Source organism: Trichomonas vaginalis, chromosome III (assembly GCF_026262505.1).
Source record: "Trichomonas vaginalis G3 chromosome III, whole genome shotgun sequence".
Lineage (NCBI taxonomy): Eukaryota > Parabasalia > Trichomonadida > Trichomonadidae > Trichomonas > Trichomonas vaginalis.
The window spans coordinates 6,450,439-6,466,902 of NC_067205.1; the positions used below are offsets into that span (position 1 = coordinate 6,450,439).

At 34.2% G+C, this 16,464-nt stretch overlaps 9 protein-coding genes and 2 pseudogenes across 11 annotated transcripts, besides 1 other annotated feature; 2 read left to right on the forward strand and 9 right to left on the reverse strand.

Moving 5' to 3' along the window:
• Positions 1-10,025: part of a mobile genetic element that runs on past the window's edge.
• Positions 278-1,171, reverse strand: TVAGG3_0652720 (KilA, N-terminal/APSES-type HTH, DNA-binding family; the record flags this gene model as incomplete). The annotated part of the gene is made up of 1 exon (XM_051241688.1): positions 278-1,171. One exon carries the CDS (start codon positions 1,169-1,171, stop codon positions 278-280), a length of 894 nt encoding a protein of 297 aa, XP_051088275.1.
• TVAGG3_0652730 (organellar and viral DNA polymerase type B) lies at positions 2,072-3,013 on the reverse strand (the record flags this gene model as incomplete). The annotated part of the gene is made up of 1 exon (XM_051241689.1): positions 2,072-3,013. The coding sequence occupies one exon, from the start codon at positions 3,011-3,013 to the stop codon at positions 2,072-2,074; it is 942 nt and encodes a 313-aa protein (XP_051088276.1).
• Positions 3,913-4,465, reverse strand: TVAGG3_0652740 (annotated as a pseudogene). The gene has a single exon. A coding segment is annotated over exon 1 (553 nt).
• TVAGG3_0652750 lies at positions 4,618-6,755 on the reverse strand (annotated as a pseudogene). Its single transcript has one exon. A coding segment is annotated over exon 1 (2,138 nt).
• On the reverse strand, positions 6,802-7,386 carry TVAGG3_0652760 (phage tail repeat-like family; the record flags this gene model as incomplete). Its single annotated transcript, XM_051241690.1, has 1 exon — positions 6,802-7,386. One exon carries the CDS (start codon positions 7,384-7,386, stop codon positions 6,802-6,804), a length of 585 nt encoding a protein of 194 aa, XP_051088277.1.
• Positions 7,405-7,557, reverse strand: TVAGG3_0652770 (uncharacterized protein; the record flags this gene model as incomplete). Its single annotated transcript, XM_051241691.1, has 1 exon — positions 7,405-7,557. The coding sequence occupies one exon, from the start codon at positions 7,555-7,557 to the stop codon at positions 7,405-7,407; it is 153 nt and encodes a 50-aa protein (XP_051088278.1).
• On the reverse strand, positions 7,577-7,978 carry TVAGG3_0652780 (uncharacterized protein; the record flags this gene model as incomplete). The annotated part of the gene is made up of 1 exon (XM_051241692.1): positions 7,577-7,978. One exon carries the CDS (start codon positions 7,976-7,978, stop codon positions 7,577-7,579), a length of 402 nt encoding a protein of 133 aa, XP_051088279.1.
• A 210-nt stretch (positions 10,026-10,235) lies between the features above and the next one.
• TVAGG3_0652790 (uncharacterized protein) lies at positions 10,236-11,084 on the forward strand (the record flags this gene model as incomplete). Its single annotated transcript, XM_001322018.1, has 1 exon — positions 10,236-11,084. One exon carries the CDS (start codon positions 10,236-10,238, stop codon positions 11,082-11,084), a length of 849 nt encoding a protein of 282 aa, XP_001322053.1.
• A 4-nt stretch (positions 11,085-11,088) lies between these two features.
• Positions 11,089-11,331, reverse strand: TVAGG3_0652800 (serine threonine-protein phosphatase family; the record flags this gene model as incomplete). The annotated part of the gene is made up of 1 exon (XM_001322017.1): positions 11,089-11,331. One exon carries the CDS (start codon positions 11,329-11,331, stop codon positions 11,089-11,091), a length of 243 nt encoding a protein of 80 aa, XP_001322052.1.
• A 17-nt stretch (positions 11,332-11,348) lies between these two features.
• On the reverse strand, positions 11,349-11,711 carry TVAGG3_0652810 (uncharacterized protein; the record flags this gene model as incomplete). The annotated part of the gene is made up of 1 exon (XM_001322016.1): positions 11,349-11,711. One exon carries the CDS (start codon positions 11,709-11,711, stop codon positions 11,349-11,351), a length of 363 nt encoding a protein of 120 aa, XP_001322051.1.
• Positions 11,712-14,668: 2,957 nt separating this feature from the next.
• On the forward strand, positions 14,669-15,847 carry TVAGG3_0652820 (glycine-rich protein family; the record flags this gene model as incomplete). Its single annotated transcript, XM_001322015.1, has 1 exon — positions 14,720-15,826. The coding sequence occupies one exon, from the start codon at positions 14,720-14,722 to the stop codon at positions 15,824-15,826; it is 1,107 nt and encodes a 368-aa protein (XP_001322050.1).
• Positions 15,848-16,464: the final 617 nt, after the last annotated feature.

The window sequence follows — 16,464 nt, forward strand, 5'->3', positions numbered from 1 at the left end:
AAAAAGTTCTCAATTTTCGAAAATTTGAATGGTTTACGGACGGACAACTGGAAAAATTTTTCCTGTCGGATGGAAAATTTTTTTCTGTCGGATGGAAAATTTTTTTCTGTTGTCGGGAAAAATTTTTCCTGTTGGAAGGAAGAGTTCTTCCTGTTGTCGGGAAAATTTTTTCCTGTTGGAAGGAAGGACTCGGAATGCCAGAAGGATTTGACGAGGCAATTTACCTAATTGAGCTACTTGAGCCATCTGAAGTCAAGCGTAAAAATAAAGAGTGCATTTACCCTACTTGTTTGAAGTTGTCAAAATACTCTGTTATTTTTTCCTTTAACAATGGCAAATCTTCTTTGAAGGTAAGTATTGTACAACCTTTCATATCATAGTGTGTTTGAGGTAACGTATCTTGAACTATTTGTTTCACATCTTCATTCGGTGTCATTGAAATCGGTAAGTTTTCGCGATAGAACCAATTTCTGTCAGATTTGTAAATCTTAGCAAGGTCGTAAAAGCTTTTGTTGTTTCTTCTGACTAAATGCAACATAACCATATCTTTATCTTCTTCATTTTCCATCTCTTCAGTATAAATCATATACTTATAGTTCTTTTCCTTTCCTTTTGGTACCGAACGTGGTATTCTTTTCTGAATGCTTTTGTCTTTTGCTTCAAGCTTGTTCTCTAGCTCTTCACGTTCTTGTCTATGAATTTCGTCAAGAAGTCTGTAAATATACCAAGCATAACGAGGCGAAGCCCACATTGCAACAGCATTTACAAGAAGTCTATGTACATAATATCCTCTCAAACCGTTTGGCAATTTTTCACGATTTTCATAGAGTTTTGGCGACTGGGGTTTTTTACCTACTCGCTGTTCTTCACTGTTTTCATAGAGTTTTGGCGACTGGGGTTTTTTACCTACTCGCTGTTCTTCACTGTTTTCAGAAAAAAGTATGTCTCGCTGTGCTTCGCTTAATAGTTCAATAGTGCTTTGGTTCCTAAACCAGTCTTTAGGAAGCTTAGTGTCGGGTGCAAAACATGCTGTCAAAATACTTTGCATCTGGTACATATCGTCTTTGACCGAACGAATGAGACGGAGTTGTTTGTTAAACTGTATGTACTCATATTCTTCATTTATAGCTTCATGGACTATAACTGTTGTTGTGTTCTCTGATGTTGACATATCTGTCTTTATATTCCGGATAAAAAAATAAATAAAAATAAAAATAACTTTATTTTTTCTATCTTAAGGAAATTCACGATTTTCATGAGTTTTATGCAAGACCAGGTTTTTTTCCCTACTCGCTGTTCTTCACGATTTTCATGAGTTTTATGCAAGACCAGGTTTTTTTCCCTACTCGCTGTTCTTCACGATTTTCATGTGTTTTATGCAAGACCGGATTTTTCCCTACTCGCTGTTCTTCACGATTTTCATGAGTTTTAGGCGACTAAGTTTTTTTCCCTACTCGCTGTTCTTCACGATTTTCATGAGTTTTAGGCGACCCCGAAAAAAAAAACGGTCTCGCTGTTCTTCACGATTTTCATACGGAATCTCTTCTCTCGGTTTTCCGAGGGAAGCAATCTTATGCCATTTTACTCAGAATTTTGGTCATTTTTCAGTAAAAATAATGTTTAGGTGAAGAGGTGAGAACTCACCTGTTTTTTCACCTAATTTTTCACCTCAGCCGCTAAGCGGCGAGACCCAAAGGGTCTTGAATTTTCATGATTTCTTCGTACATGTTTTGTCAAGACTTCTTCGTACATGTTTTGTCAAGACTTCTTCGTAATGAGCGTAAATCAGACAAAAATAAAGTTTATGTTAGAATGTTAGATCTAACATGTTTTCTAACCACTTTTCTAACATGGTCTAAAACATACAAAACTCATGAAATTTCATACGGAATTCAATAAAAATAATGTTTATGTTAGAATGTTAGATCTAACATGTTTTCTAACATGTTTTCTAACATGGTCTAAAACACACAAAACTCATGAATTTTGTTGCTGAATTCAGCAAAAATAATGTTTAGGGTAGAAGGTTAGATCTAACCTCTTTTCTAACCTCTTTTCTACCCCAGTTATTTTATAAGCGTTTCACATGGTAAACGTTATGAATTCGTGAGACTCTAAACAATTTCGTAGCTTCTATTTCTTCTGTCAGTACATCGAATGTTTTAACAATGCCGAAAGTTTCTTTATACTTCTTCTTGACGTCAGATAGAAGGAAATCGTCAGCAGTTGGATAGTTTTTGTTCAGAAATTCTAACATATCCATTTTATCTTCTGCTGGCTTTTCTGCTTCTTTCTTTAAGTCTGCATAGTCGTTTCTCATTCTTTCTATCTCTTTGACGGAGTAGTTATATTTCCTCATTGCTGCTTTACATTTAGAACATTGTGGGTTCATTTTTGCGTTATATTCTGAAACCTTACCTGCTAAAACAACTAAAGCGTCAATGGCTTTCTTTAAATCTGAAGCAGTTGGTTTTATCTGTTCATTCCATACCTTACCTCTTCTGTCTTTATCTCTTATCTGCCATACACATTTTGCAGCTAATGAAACAAAGTTGTCGTAGGTCTTAAATTCTTCGGATTTATATATGTCAGAGATGTTCTTATATACCATATCGCAATCTTTGTCCATAACCTTATGGTTGCAATGAAAACCAAGGAATTCATAGTTTACCTTACGTATGAATTTCTTTATTTCTACTGAGTCAGTTGCTTTGACTTCAATTTCGTCGAATTCAGGAATAGTGAGCTTTTGCTGCTGAATTTCAGGTAGTTTAGGTAAATGGTCAATAATGTCCTGCATTTCATAAAGATATTCTTCATTTGTTTCATCTTTCGCACTACAGTCTAAATTACTTGTTAAAAGTTCCTGCTTTATCTTCTGGATTTCTGTTTCGAAAGTATATGAAGAAGGAATGAAGCTTTTCATCTCTACTAACATAGATGTTGGATTCATAACTAACGAGTTTGGTGAAGTTGTTGTTTGTATTGCTGTTGTGCCGATTGTTGAAATCATATCTTTTATACAAAATAAAAAAATAAATAAAATAAAACTAACTTTATTTTTTCTATCTTAAGGAAATTCATGACAAATTCAAGAGGTTAGAAAACAGGTTAGAAAAGAGGTTAGATCTAACCTTCTACCCTAAACATTATTTTTGTCTGAATTCAGCAACAAAATGAACGAGGTCAGGATGTATGTTGCTGAATTCATTCATAACACCCTTTGTAAGCTCATAAAATGCTTGTTTTGAGGTCGAGCCACTTTTGGCTCCACCGTATTCTTTCAACCAAAACTCAAGAATTTCCCGCATGAATTTTGTATAAAAAGCAACCGTCTGAATTCCGGCGGTTGCTATATTCTTCACAAAACATTTACGAAGAAGTCATGACAAAACATGTACGATGAAATCATGACAAAACATTTACGTTCATGTTTGACAAAACATTTACGAAGAAGTTGACAAAACATTTACGATGAAGTTTTGACAAAACATTTACGAAGAAGTCTTGACAAAACATGTACGAAGAAGTCTTGAGTTTTCTACGATGTTAGAAAACGTGTTAGAAAACGTGTTAGATCTAACATTCTAACATAAACTTTATTTTTCAATACTTTTTCAGCACTTTTCCGTAGTTAAATATGAAAGACAATTCGAGATAAAAGTCATAGTACAATGGAATAATATGTTGCACACCATTTGTTGTGAACCAAACTTGAAAGTCAGAGAAACTGTTACTAGGTGGTTCGTAGAATTTAGAAGCAAAGTCATAAAAGTCCTTACCAATACATAGAAAACTATTGTTGCTTGAACTGAAACTTGCATGACACATAACATTTTGAGGGTCAAACACTTTCTATAAATCATCAAATCTGCTGGTGGAAGTATAAATTTAAATGGACCATCTGGTGGTAATGGTTCGTTCTGGTTTAGTAACCGAAGAAATTGTGCCCAAGAACGTTTGTCTACTTCCCAAAATAAAAACTCTGTATCTCTTGGAGGGTTAATTTCAATCTTTTGAAATGAAACGGTGGAGTTCATCTTGTCATATTCTAGTTTCAGATAGTATGTTCCATTTAGTAAAGAGTCGTATTTTTTTTGAAATTCCCAATAATATTTGTTCATTTGAGTTTGAAAGTCATTTAGAGTTTTCTCAAGACTTTCGTCTGAACGAACTGTAAAGATTCTCATTTCGTCAAATTTGTCTATTAGACCATCAGAACCTTCATACTGCCCATGAAATATACTGCGAACATAAATGCGTTAGTTCTATTTGAAAACAAAACTCTTCTAAATCCTATTGCCTTTGCATCTGAAGGACTTTGAAGCCAACGAATTGGATAGTCAAACCTGTATGCTCGGGATGAAATTTCTTCATCTGATATTGTCCTACCAGCATTTGTAAAGATATAGTCTAACGGTTTTGTATCTGCTACTTTTGTTCTTTGTTTTTCAACCTGAAGCATTTAATATATGTAAAAATATATTGTTTTAAAATGGTATGCCATTTCATATTTCTCATCTAACAAACAAGTTTCCTTCAACTTGAGGTTCACTAACAAACTCAGCGTACATTTCAAATAAAATTTAAAAAATGTCACTTTTTAGAAATAAATTTTTATTTCATGCAATGTTTTATTTCTGTGCCGTCTTCAAGTATGCCCCAATATTTCCTTTTCGATATTACATGAACTTCGGAAAATACCTTATCTAGCTTAAAACAGCCCATCTTCTCACCGACTAAACCCATTTCAATGAGTTTGTTGTATCCTTCTTCGTTCGTCATGAGTGCGTCAATGTTCTCATAGTAAACCACAACTTTGGATTTGACTTCGGAGAAGAATTTGTTGTAGTTGTCAAGGACTGCCTTTGCGAACTGAGGGTAAGACCAATGTTCGACAATAGGTTTTAATGTGGTTACTAAGCCACTTTGACCTTGAGTGAATTCGTACTTCAAAACAAAAGGAGAAACCTTTCAACAAAGTTGTCGACCTTCTCATAATGTTTACTCTTCATCTCTTGAGGTTTCTTAATGGAATATCCCCATGTCGAATTCATAAGCAATTTGAGTGTCATTGCAAGTTTGGGGTTTGAAGCTTTCCTAATATCATACAGTTGTTGTATGACTTTTCCAACTGTATAGTTCCTTCCCGGGAACTCACCATCTTCGTTTGGAATTCCAGTCGGAATATATTGGACAAACCTCATGTATGCAGCGTTAAGGTCGACATAGTATATCTTTTCGTTTGAGTCGAACTTGTTGCAACCAATTGGCCCAGTTTGTGGAAATTCAAGTGAGTCTCTTATCTTCTGAGAAACTTCTCCTGTTATCTCATAAACATCGTCGAAGCAACCTGTTTCATATAAAACCTTCTGACCTAACTCAGATGCTCTCCAATACAATTTGACGTCAGTTGGATGTCTCAATGGAAGTTTGTTTATAGCATCTTGAAGTTCTTGCAACCTCATTGGAAGTTCTTCTGGTTCAGGTTGGTATCCGAACAATCCAACTCCTTGTGGAACTGTGTACTTCTTTTGTACTAGAACTTTGTCTGGAACAACTTTTGGTCTTGCTAACAGTGAAAAGTTTGTTTCGTCTTTTGGTACAAAAGTTTCTGTCAGCTTGTCATCTGGAATTGGTTCCAACAAACCTTTCTCGAAAAGAATGTTTACAGCTCTGACAATGTTGCACTTGCCTTTTCCGAACAATGGGTTTGTAAGACTTTCGTTCAACATGAAGTGGTTGTGGACAATTACAATCTTCAACCATGGTAAATTGAACTCAACAACATAGTCGTCATGTGAAGAACCTTTAGCTGTAGGTATGTTGACTCGGATATTGACATTTGCCAACGGTGCAATTTTTGCCAATTGACCTCTGAGAATGTACCTTGTCTTCACACATGACTCAAGATACTTCATCTTCTCTTCTGTAACAAGACCAGAGTTCCTGAGACATGTAAGAATGCAAGGTTCGTTGACAATTGTTTCAATTGAATTGTAAATTCCATACCTTGTCAAGTCAATGTCAGACTTATTTATGAACGGGAAGTATCCAGCATGTTGTCTGACTGCTTGAGGGTTAGGTTGGTACCATTCGAACTTGACACTTGCAATTCCTTCAATTGCATTCAAAATGTCTGAGTCGGAGTCAACCATTTGTTCTCTCTTTGTAGTCTTGAAAGCGTCAAGAAGTTTTGCGGCTGTTTGTTCATTGCCATGTGCATAGTAAATGTGACCATCCAAATCTGTTATGGTCAATCTGAGATTGTGTCCTTTCATATTTCCGTCTTGAATTGCAGCAAGTACTCCCATGAAGCCTTCTTTGTTCTTTCCTTCGTCAAAGTTTACTGTAAAGGTTCGACCAGATGTAATTTGACTTCTAACTTCACGATACTTTTCATATGCATATCTTGTTCTTTCCATGGGAGCATGACCATCCTCTGCACTACCTTTTTTCCTTCTCAAAGGATGCAATTGTTCGTCATGTTTCCAGTAGAATCTGGCAAAGCCGTCGTGTCCTTCAACTTGAGGTTCACTAACATCGAAAGGCATGTTCATAAGACGTTCTTCTTCTAACCTCTCTAGTCTGTTTGGATAATTGGCACGTGCTGTTTCCAAATCCATTTCGTAGCGAAGACCAGACAATTTGTCATAGACTTTTATGGGTCTTCCCTTCCTATATTTAAAATTCTTCGAAACTCTCCAACCATATCTTTGTAACTCTGCTTTTATTCTAGCAGACTTTCTATCCATTCTATATGGGGGCATTTTTATAAAAATAAAAAAATGTTTTTTTTCTTTACTTTACATAACCGCCTGCTGCCATAAGTCTTTGACGCCAACCCATACCAGCTAATGAAGGTTGACTTGGTTTAGTTTCCAAACTAAACTTTGGTTTTGGTTTATCTTCAGTTTTTGGTTTTTCTTCTTCTATCGGTTTTTCGTCACTTTTCGGTTCCTCTGACTTTACTTCACATGCAGGAACAGTTGTGTTGTCAACATCTTCATAAATATCATATGCCATTTGTTTTTGTTTTCCTTTCAACTTTTTGTGTTTGTTGTAAAGTTTAGAATATTTCGACTCTAAGTCAATGAGATGTTCTATAATGAACTGTTGGTCAGTGAAGTAAACTTTTCCATCTGTTGTCTCGAAAGCTCCTTCAGACTTCAATATTTTATTTGTGAGAGTCTGTTTCTTTTTTGAGATACTAGCCGTTCCATTTCTATGAAAAGTAACTTTATAGTTAGGGTTTGTATTTCCAGACCTGGCACTTTCTATTATTGAATTTTTCTCTTCATCTGTAAGTTCTTTGACGGGTTTTGACAATGGTTCTGAACTTTTTGTTTGTGGTGTCAAATCTACCGTTTCAACTTCTTCGGTCATTTCATCTCAGTAAAAATTTTAGTTTGGTTTGTTTTCAACTGGTTGTTTAGGTTTTTTAAGTCGGTCTAAAACTTCCTGAGGTATAGGAAGAACTTGACAAACACGTTGTGTAACTGCTGGAAGCCGACAAATCCATCTTGAACCCATTTGTCTCAATGCTGTATTGTTCATTTCATCTCAGTAAAAAACTTTACATTCCCCACGTTTGAGGCGGTTGAGGTTGGTTATTGTTTACCCACTGTTGTGCATGGTTATATCCTCTGTTAAAGAATCTTTCACCTTGGTCCATATAGTGTCCTGCTTGGTTATAGTAGTCATTTGCTTTGTTATAATAGTTTCCTGCTTGTCTTCCTACATTGTCCATCCATCCTTGAACTTTTCCTCTTGTTTCAGGATTTGGAATAAGATTTGTTGCATCTCGTGCTACATCCCAACCTTTCTGTACAGTTTGTATAATAGGTTGTGCTTTCTCTTTAAGTATACCTAATGTACTCAAAATCTTCCTTCCAACTCCAAATACACCTCTGGCTATTGTTCCCACTGCGGGCAAAAATCTGGATGCAACTCCTGCTAATGCGCCAAATAAACCCATTTCTTATAGGGTAAAAAATGACGAATCCGAACAAGGACCCCTATGTTTCTAAAGCGACAAAGAAAGCACTCATGATAAAAATCTTTAGTTCAACACCAAATGCTTGGTTTATGGATATCTTGGAAAACATTCCGAGAGTTAGAACAGATGGACCTCCATACTGGTTAATATTTGTTGGTCAAAACACAAGATACTGTGAAGCCATACCATTATGGTCCAAAAATATTTTAGATGTGAAAACTGCTTTGACAATATTCGTTGACAAATATCATCCAACAAAACTGACATCTGACTGTGAAAGTTCTTTCAAATCAGATGATATTAAAAACTATCTGCGTTCAAAAAATGTAAACCAATATTTCATTGTCGACCAAAACCATTCTGCTCTTGGTGTCATTGACGGTTGTATAAAAATGTTAAGAGACTTAAACCAACCACAAGGTGGTGAAGCAAATGAAATGTCATATGACGACAAGTATAGACACTTCTCCATGGCAAAGATGAGACAAGTTTTAAATATTTACAATAACCGTAAACAAAAAGGTTTGGGAAACCACTCCCCCGAAGAAATGAAAAACAACCCTGACTTAGAGAAAGACTATATATTTAATAATTTAGTCAAAAGAGACAAACAAGAAAGAATGCCGGGCTTCAAACTTCAGAAAGCTGACAAAGTAAAAATAGAAATACCTAAACGCGACCCATATGAAAATACTATTGACTATGACAACAATGGGAACCCGACAGGTACTCACATTCGTGTTCGTAAAAATAGAAGAAAGTATACAAGGGAATATTATGAAGTTTTAGGCAAACATGGCAAAATGTACACACTGCAAGCAGAAGATAAAACTACTATTGTCAGACCTCGTTTCAAACTTGTCAAAGTTCAAGGTGGTATACTTTCAAAGACAGTTCCTAACAAATATAAGACAACTCCTGACGAATATGCTAAAGAAGTTGAAAATGACGACTAAGCATTTCTATACCATGCGTAAACTGTCATGTAAGGTGGCATGTAGTCTTTACTTTGTCCCGTTGTTTGCGTATATCCTGTAACGCGATGTGTATGGTTTCCATCTCCCTGAGTGTTACCCCAGAAACAATTTATAGCAAACTGAACGTCGTCTTTAACATCATATCCTTTACCTTTTTTCATTGCTGACCAATCCCAAAATTTATGCTTATGCCAACCTGCTTGAGATGTACTTAAATCTATGTAGTGACTGTGTGCAGGTAGATTTTCACCCGAAATCGTTTTACTTCCACCTGTTTCCTTTGAAGAGTTTGCACAATACAAAAACCTGTCGACTATTTGAGTCCAAGTTCCAAAACCAAGTACTACTTCTGGTCTGGTAGAGTTCATTGACGTATAAATAGAGCCTATAGGATATAATGTTTGAAGTATTTCTGTCTTTAATGTTTGAAGCTCTGTTTTGTCTGCTTTCTTGTCATATAAATCTTGAGCAGTGAATTTAATATTATGTTCATCCTTCATGACATAAACATCTTTACATCTAATGTTTCTCATCGTCGTTATGTCGTCATCCGATGTTAAACCTTGTGGAAAGTTAGGAAGTTTCCAATATAATACATCCCCATCAGTTACGTCAACCGTTCCTTCAATACTTTCTATAGCAACAGTTGTAAAACTTGTATGTGTATGGTTCTTGTCTGCTTTCTTTTCAAGGCTAACGTTTAAGTCTGTTATTTCAGAAGATGTATGTGTATGTCCAACGGCACTTTTACTGTTTAAGGTTTCTTGTAAGTTTGTAATATTTGCAATGGTATGTATATGAGTCTTTTTAGAATATTCGTTTTCAGCTCTTGTCACTTCACTTGACATTTTATTGTCAACATATGTTTTGTCTGCTAGTTCAGGATGAGTATGTTCTTTTGTTGCATAAGCATTGTTAGCTCTTTCTTCTTCTTTTGCTATTGCATCGTCTACATATTCTTTGTCAGCTTTGTTGTCAACATCTGTTTTCAAAAGAAGTTCATTTATAGGTTTCTCGTTTAAAGTTCCTTTTGTTGGATTTATACAGACAGTATTGTTCTTCTTGTCTTGAAACAGAAACTCATCTGTCATTGGGTTTAAGGTCAGTTTTAAGTTTCCTTCTTTCAATGACTCAGATATCTTAGAATAGTTTGAAAAGTTTGTTGTGTTCTTATTTAGAGCTTGCATAATGAGTTGTCGGTTGTGTTGTATTTCTCTTATGGAAGCAATATCTTTCGACATTTTTATTCTAGATAAAATATGCTTTCAATAGAAAAAGAAAATTCAAGAGTTGCTACAACTAAACCATTAGATGAACTTTTTACTAATGTCGGTCAAAAGTTTGAGACAGAGGCCGTAAAGCATGAAGGCTATCGTTTTGACTACCCATTAAGATGGCTAAGAGACCCATCTGTCACAAAAGCTATTGGCTTTCGTAGAATAAAATTTGTGTCTGTAGAAGATAAAAGTTTTCCATTTATTGTAAGGTTTCATATAGATTATATATCTGAAGGGAAACGAAAAATGTGGGAAGAAATTGAGCTAATACAAGTTGACCTTTCATCTTCTCTACAGACTGCGTTAAAAAATATAGAAGATAAAATAAATTCATGTTATGCAAAATATGCTGATGAATATGCAAATACCGAGAGCACACTTTATGTGAGAATTGTATATGACAAACAAAATTCACAAGTGTCATTTCAAATCTACGAAGACAATCCAAAGAAAGACGAACAAATATATACAGAATTCACTGCAATGTCATGGTATTATTTGCAAAGAATGTTAAATCAGAAAGTCGAACTTCCTTTAGCAAATATTTACAGTCGATATGCAAGAGATGAACCATATTTATTTAAAGATGTTTTCGACCAAGATGCTATTATTGTTCATGCTTCATTTTCTGGCGCCCAAAACTCTTTTTTATGCTTGGCAAATGACTTTTACGAAAAACCTACAAAGTTATACGAACCACCAAGTGGAAGTATTTCAGACTTTCAAGTATGGTTTACTACAGATGGAAGAAAAAGAATAATTCCATTATACCATGCGTTTTACTTAGAACTTAGTTTCATATACAACTACTATCGAACGGTAAAAATATAATTTTTTAATACGGTTGAGGTGTTGGATTTGGTTGCCAACTAGACTGTGGTGCAGGTTCAGGCTGTTGTATAACAGGAGCTTGTTCTTCTGGTTCAGGGTCTTTAGGTATAATACCAACGAACTGACCTACTCTTTTACCAATATTTTTGACACCGTTCCAAATTCCTCTTCCTACGGTTTTTATTCCATTCCATATACCTCTTCCAACTCTTCTGAAGAAGTTTCCAATACTACTGAAGAAACCCATTTACTACGTGTAAAAATCTAATGTCCACCTAGTCTCTTACGTTTCCTGTTGAGTTCCATAGCATTCTTTAACTGGAGCTCATACATTCTGTTTCTCCTCTGGTAGAAAACATATTCTGGGTCAACTCCTGTGTTCGCGTCATCTGCATAAAGTTGTTTATATCCCACTTCAGGGTTTGTATAAAACTCTTTCCATCTCATATTTGCATACCATGGTGGCAAACCTAACGCAGCGTCATTTGACATGGCAGTTTGCATTTGTACATCTGTTGGCACTTGACCATAGTTTGCCATTGCAGTTTGTATTCTAACTTCATTTGGAATATTCTCTGGGTTTGGTTGTCCAGGTTGCTGTGCATTCGCTAAGTTCTGTGCGTCCATTTAATATTAGATAAAAATATCTCTTACGAGTACATATACTGAACATTTGCAGGCATTGGTTCATCTTCATATTCTCTATATCTTTCTGCCACGTCAAATAAATAAATGACACAATGGAAAAAACCTAAAACTAACAATCCGATTTCAAACCACATTTACTTACTAATAAAATTTCTTTATTGTGACACTTTCTCCAGTTTATAGGACCTCTCTCATATTCTATCTTGTCATATATAAACTCATAGTCATGTATGTCCTCTAACCATCTCATAACGGTTTCCAAACCACTTTTATCGGATGTAAAGTAAAAGCATGGATGGTTATGTATAACGTCTAAAGTTTCTAAAGAGTCTCTCAAAGTCCAGTCTACTTGGTATTGAAAATCCCATGTGTTATAGAACGGCTGGTCCACTATAAAGAAAACATTTTCCTTGTCTTTATATTTTTCATACAACTCTGTCCAATGACATCTCACAAACTCTATACCCTCAATATATTTTTCTATGTTCTCTTTGAAAACATTTGTATAGTTAAGATATAAAACTTTTGACATAAGTGTTTCAATGTCATGAACTCTTATAGCACCACTATATAATAGTCTAGCAGATATACTATTCCAGTCTATATATTCTGCTTTTTTCAAAACCTCTCTCACAATATTTTTCTTATCTAATGGTATACGTTCCATCTTACCTATAGGTATCTTTTCTTTTAACTCTTTCAATATATTGTTTGTGTCTGGAATATGTTTGAGACGGTCCATATAGTTGTCGAAGTCATTGCATATAATCTTTGAGTCTGGGAATATTATATGACATAAATGGGATATATAGAAACTTCCACCGAACAAATCTACAAATGTTAGACCATTCGGTAGTTTCTTAAGTTCTCTCAATATAATATCTTTACATCTACTCTTATTTCCAAAGAACGGTAACGGTGGTTTTGTAAAATTCATTTATATATAATAATAAAAATGTTTTTACCCGAAAAGTGACAGAAAAGTGACAAAGCATGAAAACATATATAATTTGTGAAAAGTGAAACATTATATAATGTTTTCGACCCAGAAGACTAACAATTTTCCGAATAAAAACTTCATTTATACTAAACATCTTCAGGGCTAGAGGGCGCAACGCGCCTGGAAGCCTTCCCAATAAAAACTTCATTTATACTAATCATCTTCAGGGCTAGAAGGCACGAAGTGCCTGGAAGCCCCACTACCTTTTTTTTTTAAATTAACAGAAATTTCCATTTATTTTAAGAAATTTGAAAACAATTGATTCAATTATACGATAAATGGCAGCAATATTGTATAGAATTTCAAAAAGTTCTCATAATCAATCCATTTAATCATATAATGGATTCTTTATTGATGAAATTTAGAAAATCAATTAATCATTTTCCTCAATTTTTCTGCTGTAAACAAACAATAGCCTATTAAAAAGAACGAAAATTATTTATTTGTAAAAACTGAACCATGTTTCGATCTTTGACTTTAATAAAATAAATTACTATTGGATTATCCAATTTTCATTGATAACATTCCAATATAAACATCGTATAGCATCTAGACTGGATAAGGAATCAAATAAAATATCACACAAACCATAAATGAAAATAGTTTTTTAATGTATTCTAGAATAAAGTCATTTTAATTTGAATTTTGGTGGAAAATCTATGATATTATCTGTTTAAGCATTGAATGTTGAATAGACTGCTTTGCACCTTAACATCAATTCCTTTTCAGATAAATATTATAATCTTAAAAATGATTTATCACAGTCATCATAAATAGAGCCTTTATTTTATGCTAAAGATCCTTATACAAGAAAGACATTTCCGAATAATTATACGATTGCTAAAACTATCTTTGAAAACTTCATTAATAGATCAATTTTAATAAATAATGAAAATATTTCAACTACAACATATATTAAACGTAGTTTTTTCTATAACTGTTCCTCTACTTATAGCGGTGGAGCTATTAAGGTCAATACAAATAAAGGAAGCATGTTTTTTGAGAAGCTTTGTTCAATATCATCTAATTCTCGTGATCATGCTCATTTTTGCTACATGGTTAGTTACCTCGATAATATCAATTCATTTATTGAGTCGTCATTGACATTATCCGGGCATCTATTTGTTGGAGCCAGTCCGCTATTTTTGCGAGGAGGAATTCAAACGCTGAATTATGTGAATAATTCTGATTCTATATGTAGTTATTATAGTGGACCATTGATGGGTTATGGAATGGGAAATTCCAAATTCTGTATTAACTATCGTATTAATTCTACTGTAACTTCAGGTGTTGAATTTAGAAAAGAAGAATATAATTATTCTTTTTCTGAGATAATAAACTCGACTTCTAAATTTTACACAATTGCCGTATCATTCGAGTATTCGGTGTTAAGAGTTAGAAATGTAATAATTTGTGATGCAAATTGCATTTTTTGGATTTTATCAAAATGGTACCGGTTATGCTTTATTTGAGGACTGTTACTTTGACAGTGATAAGATTGACGAAAAATACGTGAAAAATCCAAGAAATGAAAAATTTGATGTCGATTATAGTATTAAGGATCCGGTTGAATGTATAAGCATTCCAAAGTATTATATTGAAGTTTATAAAGTCACAAACTGTCAAATTTATTGCTACAACCATATTTGTTTATATTTTTTATTATTCTCTTTAAACCGTGTTATTTCGATTTAATAATATTCAAAATAATATCACTTTTTCCGAAACCAAAACTGTAGGAAAAAGTGAGTAATTTATTAAAATATTTGAGGCAGTTGTATTGAAAGATATTAAATTACCATTCATAAAATGATGACTTTCACTTAGAAACATAATATTAAGAGGTTTTAAGCTGTTGCTATACTTAAGGTTAATCCAATGAAAACAATGTTTTCATATACTCAATTATTGAATAAGACAATATTTTATGAGTTCTCAAATTTTAAAGTTTATATATGAAATAGTAAATACTTATGATATTTAGTTCATGATATCATATGAACTCGTAAACAAATCAGGTATTAGTGCGAATGTGAAAGTATTTCAATCCGGAAACCAATACCTTTTTGATTATCCTTGTGATTCAACATCTGACTGCACAGACTATGCTGTTAATCTTACAAAAGGAACATACAAATTTGAGTTATTTGGTGCCAGTGGTGGTAGCTCCAAAGATAAAGTCTCTTCGTTCAGATTTTCGAATACCTCTTGCATTTCACCTCTTTTAGTTCGGATGTATGGCGGCAATGTTGATTGTTATCCAGGTAATAGTATTGGCGGTGCAGGCGGCTATCTTTCTGCACAAATCTCTCTTCGATCTCCAGTCAAAGCTTACTTCACTCTTGGTGGTCGTGGCATTTTCGGGCATAAATTAGAATCTGAACTAAATACAGCTTGTTTTGAAAAGATTAATATGCAACCAGGTGGATACGGAGGTGGAGGTAGCTCTTCTAATTATCCAAGAGGAACAGGGAGCGGAGGCGGCCAAACCGCTGTCAAATTTATTGAAAATGATCTTTGGCATCGCGTCCTAGTTAGCGGCGCTGGGGGTGGTTGTGATGATAATACAGATGATGACAGCAGTGGTGGTTCTGGTGGAAATCTTACAGCACAAAGTTGGTTCCTTTTTGGTAAATTAACTAAATCATATTTTGCTAATTCTACATTCGGTTTTTCATTTGGCCAAGGTGAAGCAGCTCGATATGATGATGCTAACAACTCAATATCTGTAAAAACAAGTAGCCACAGCGATATAGCTGGTGCTGGAGGTGGGTGGTTTGGAGGTTTTTCTGGCCAATTTGGAGGAGGAGGTGCAGGAGGAGGGTCATCTTGGGCATTAACAAAAAATGCAGTTATTCCAAAAGGAAATATTGATTCATTTAATGAATTTTATGACAAGTTAGATTCTAAACCATATGCGTTTGATCTTAATTCAGAATACATTTTTGATCATGTTATTCATGTTCCCGGCATCTGGGAAGGAAACGGCAAAATCATCCTCACAATCTTTTCTAATAACATCATTCAATCTTGTTTGTGCAAATTTAACATTATCAACGCATTAACACTTTATTTCCAAATATTTGTCAATTAGAAATAAAAATAATATGATTATCTTGATTGTTGATATAATTGTTTTCCTAGCTATGATTTTTTGATTAACTGAGTGAACTTATGCTTATCTGATATTAATTATAATTTTGACAACTAATGTGAATCATAATTGAAAATTAACCGTTAAATCACAAAATTGAAGGTCATGTCATACTGGCATACGTGCACCATTGATACATGAAAATTTTACTAACAAATTATTATTATAAATAGTAGCGAAGAAAAATTCATGAAATAATATTTTAAGCACGACACATTATATTTAAGTTCTATAACGGTAATAATTAACCGTCCATTCCCTTCCCAGATACCTGGCATATGAACTATATCGGTGAAGAGATATTCGGAATCTAATGCGAAAGCGTAAGGCTTAGAGTCAATTAAATTATAAAATTCATTATAGGCAGATATATTTCCAGGAGGAATCATAGCATCTTTAGTGAGAGCAAATGAAGATCCTCCACCAGCACCATAATTTTTATGAAATTATATTTTTTTAGAAATTGAAAGCATTTCAAATCATTAAATCCATGCGTCTTGTGATTTCAAAGCGTGTTGTGTCTCTGTGCCGCTCACTAAAATGTAATAAAAAAATTGACTATTATCCACCTTAGGGCA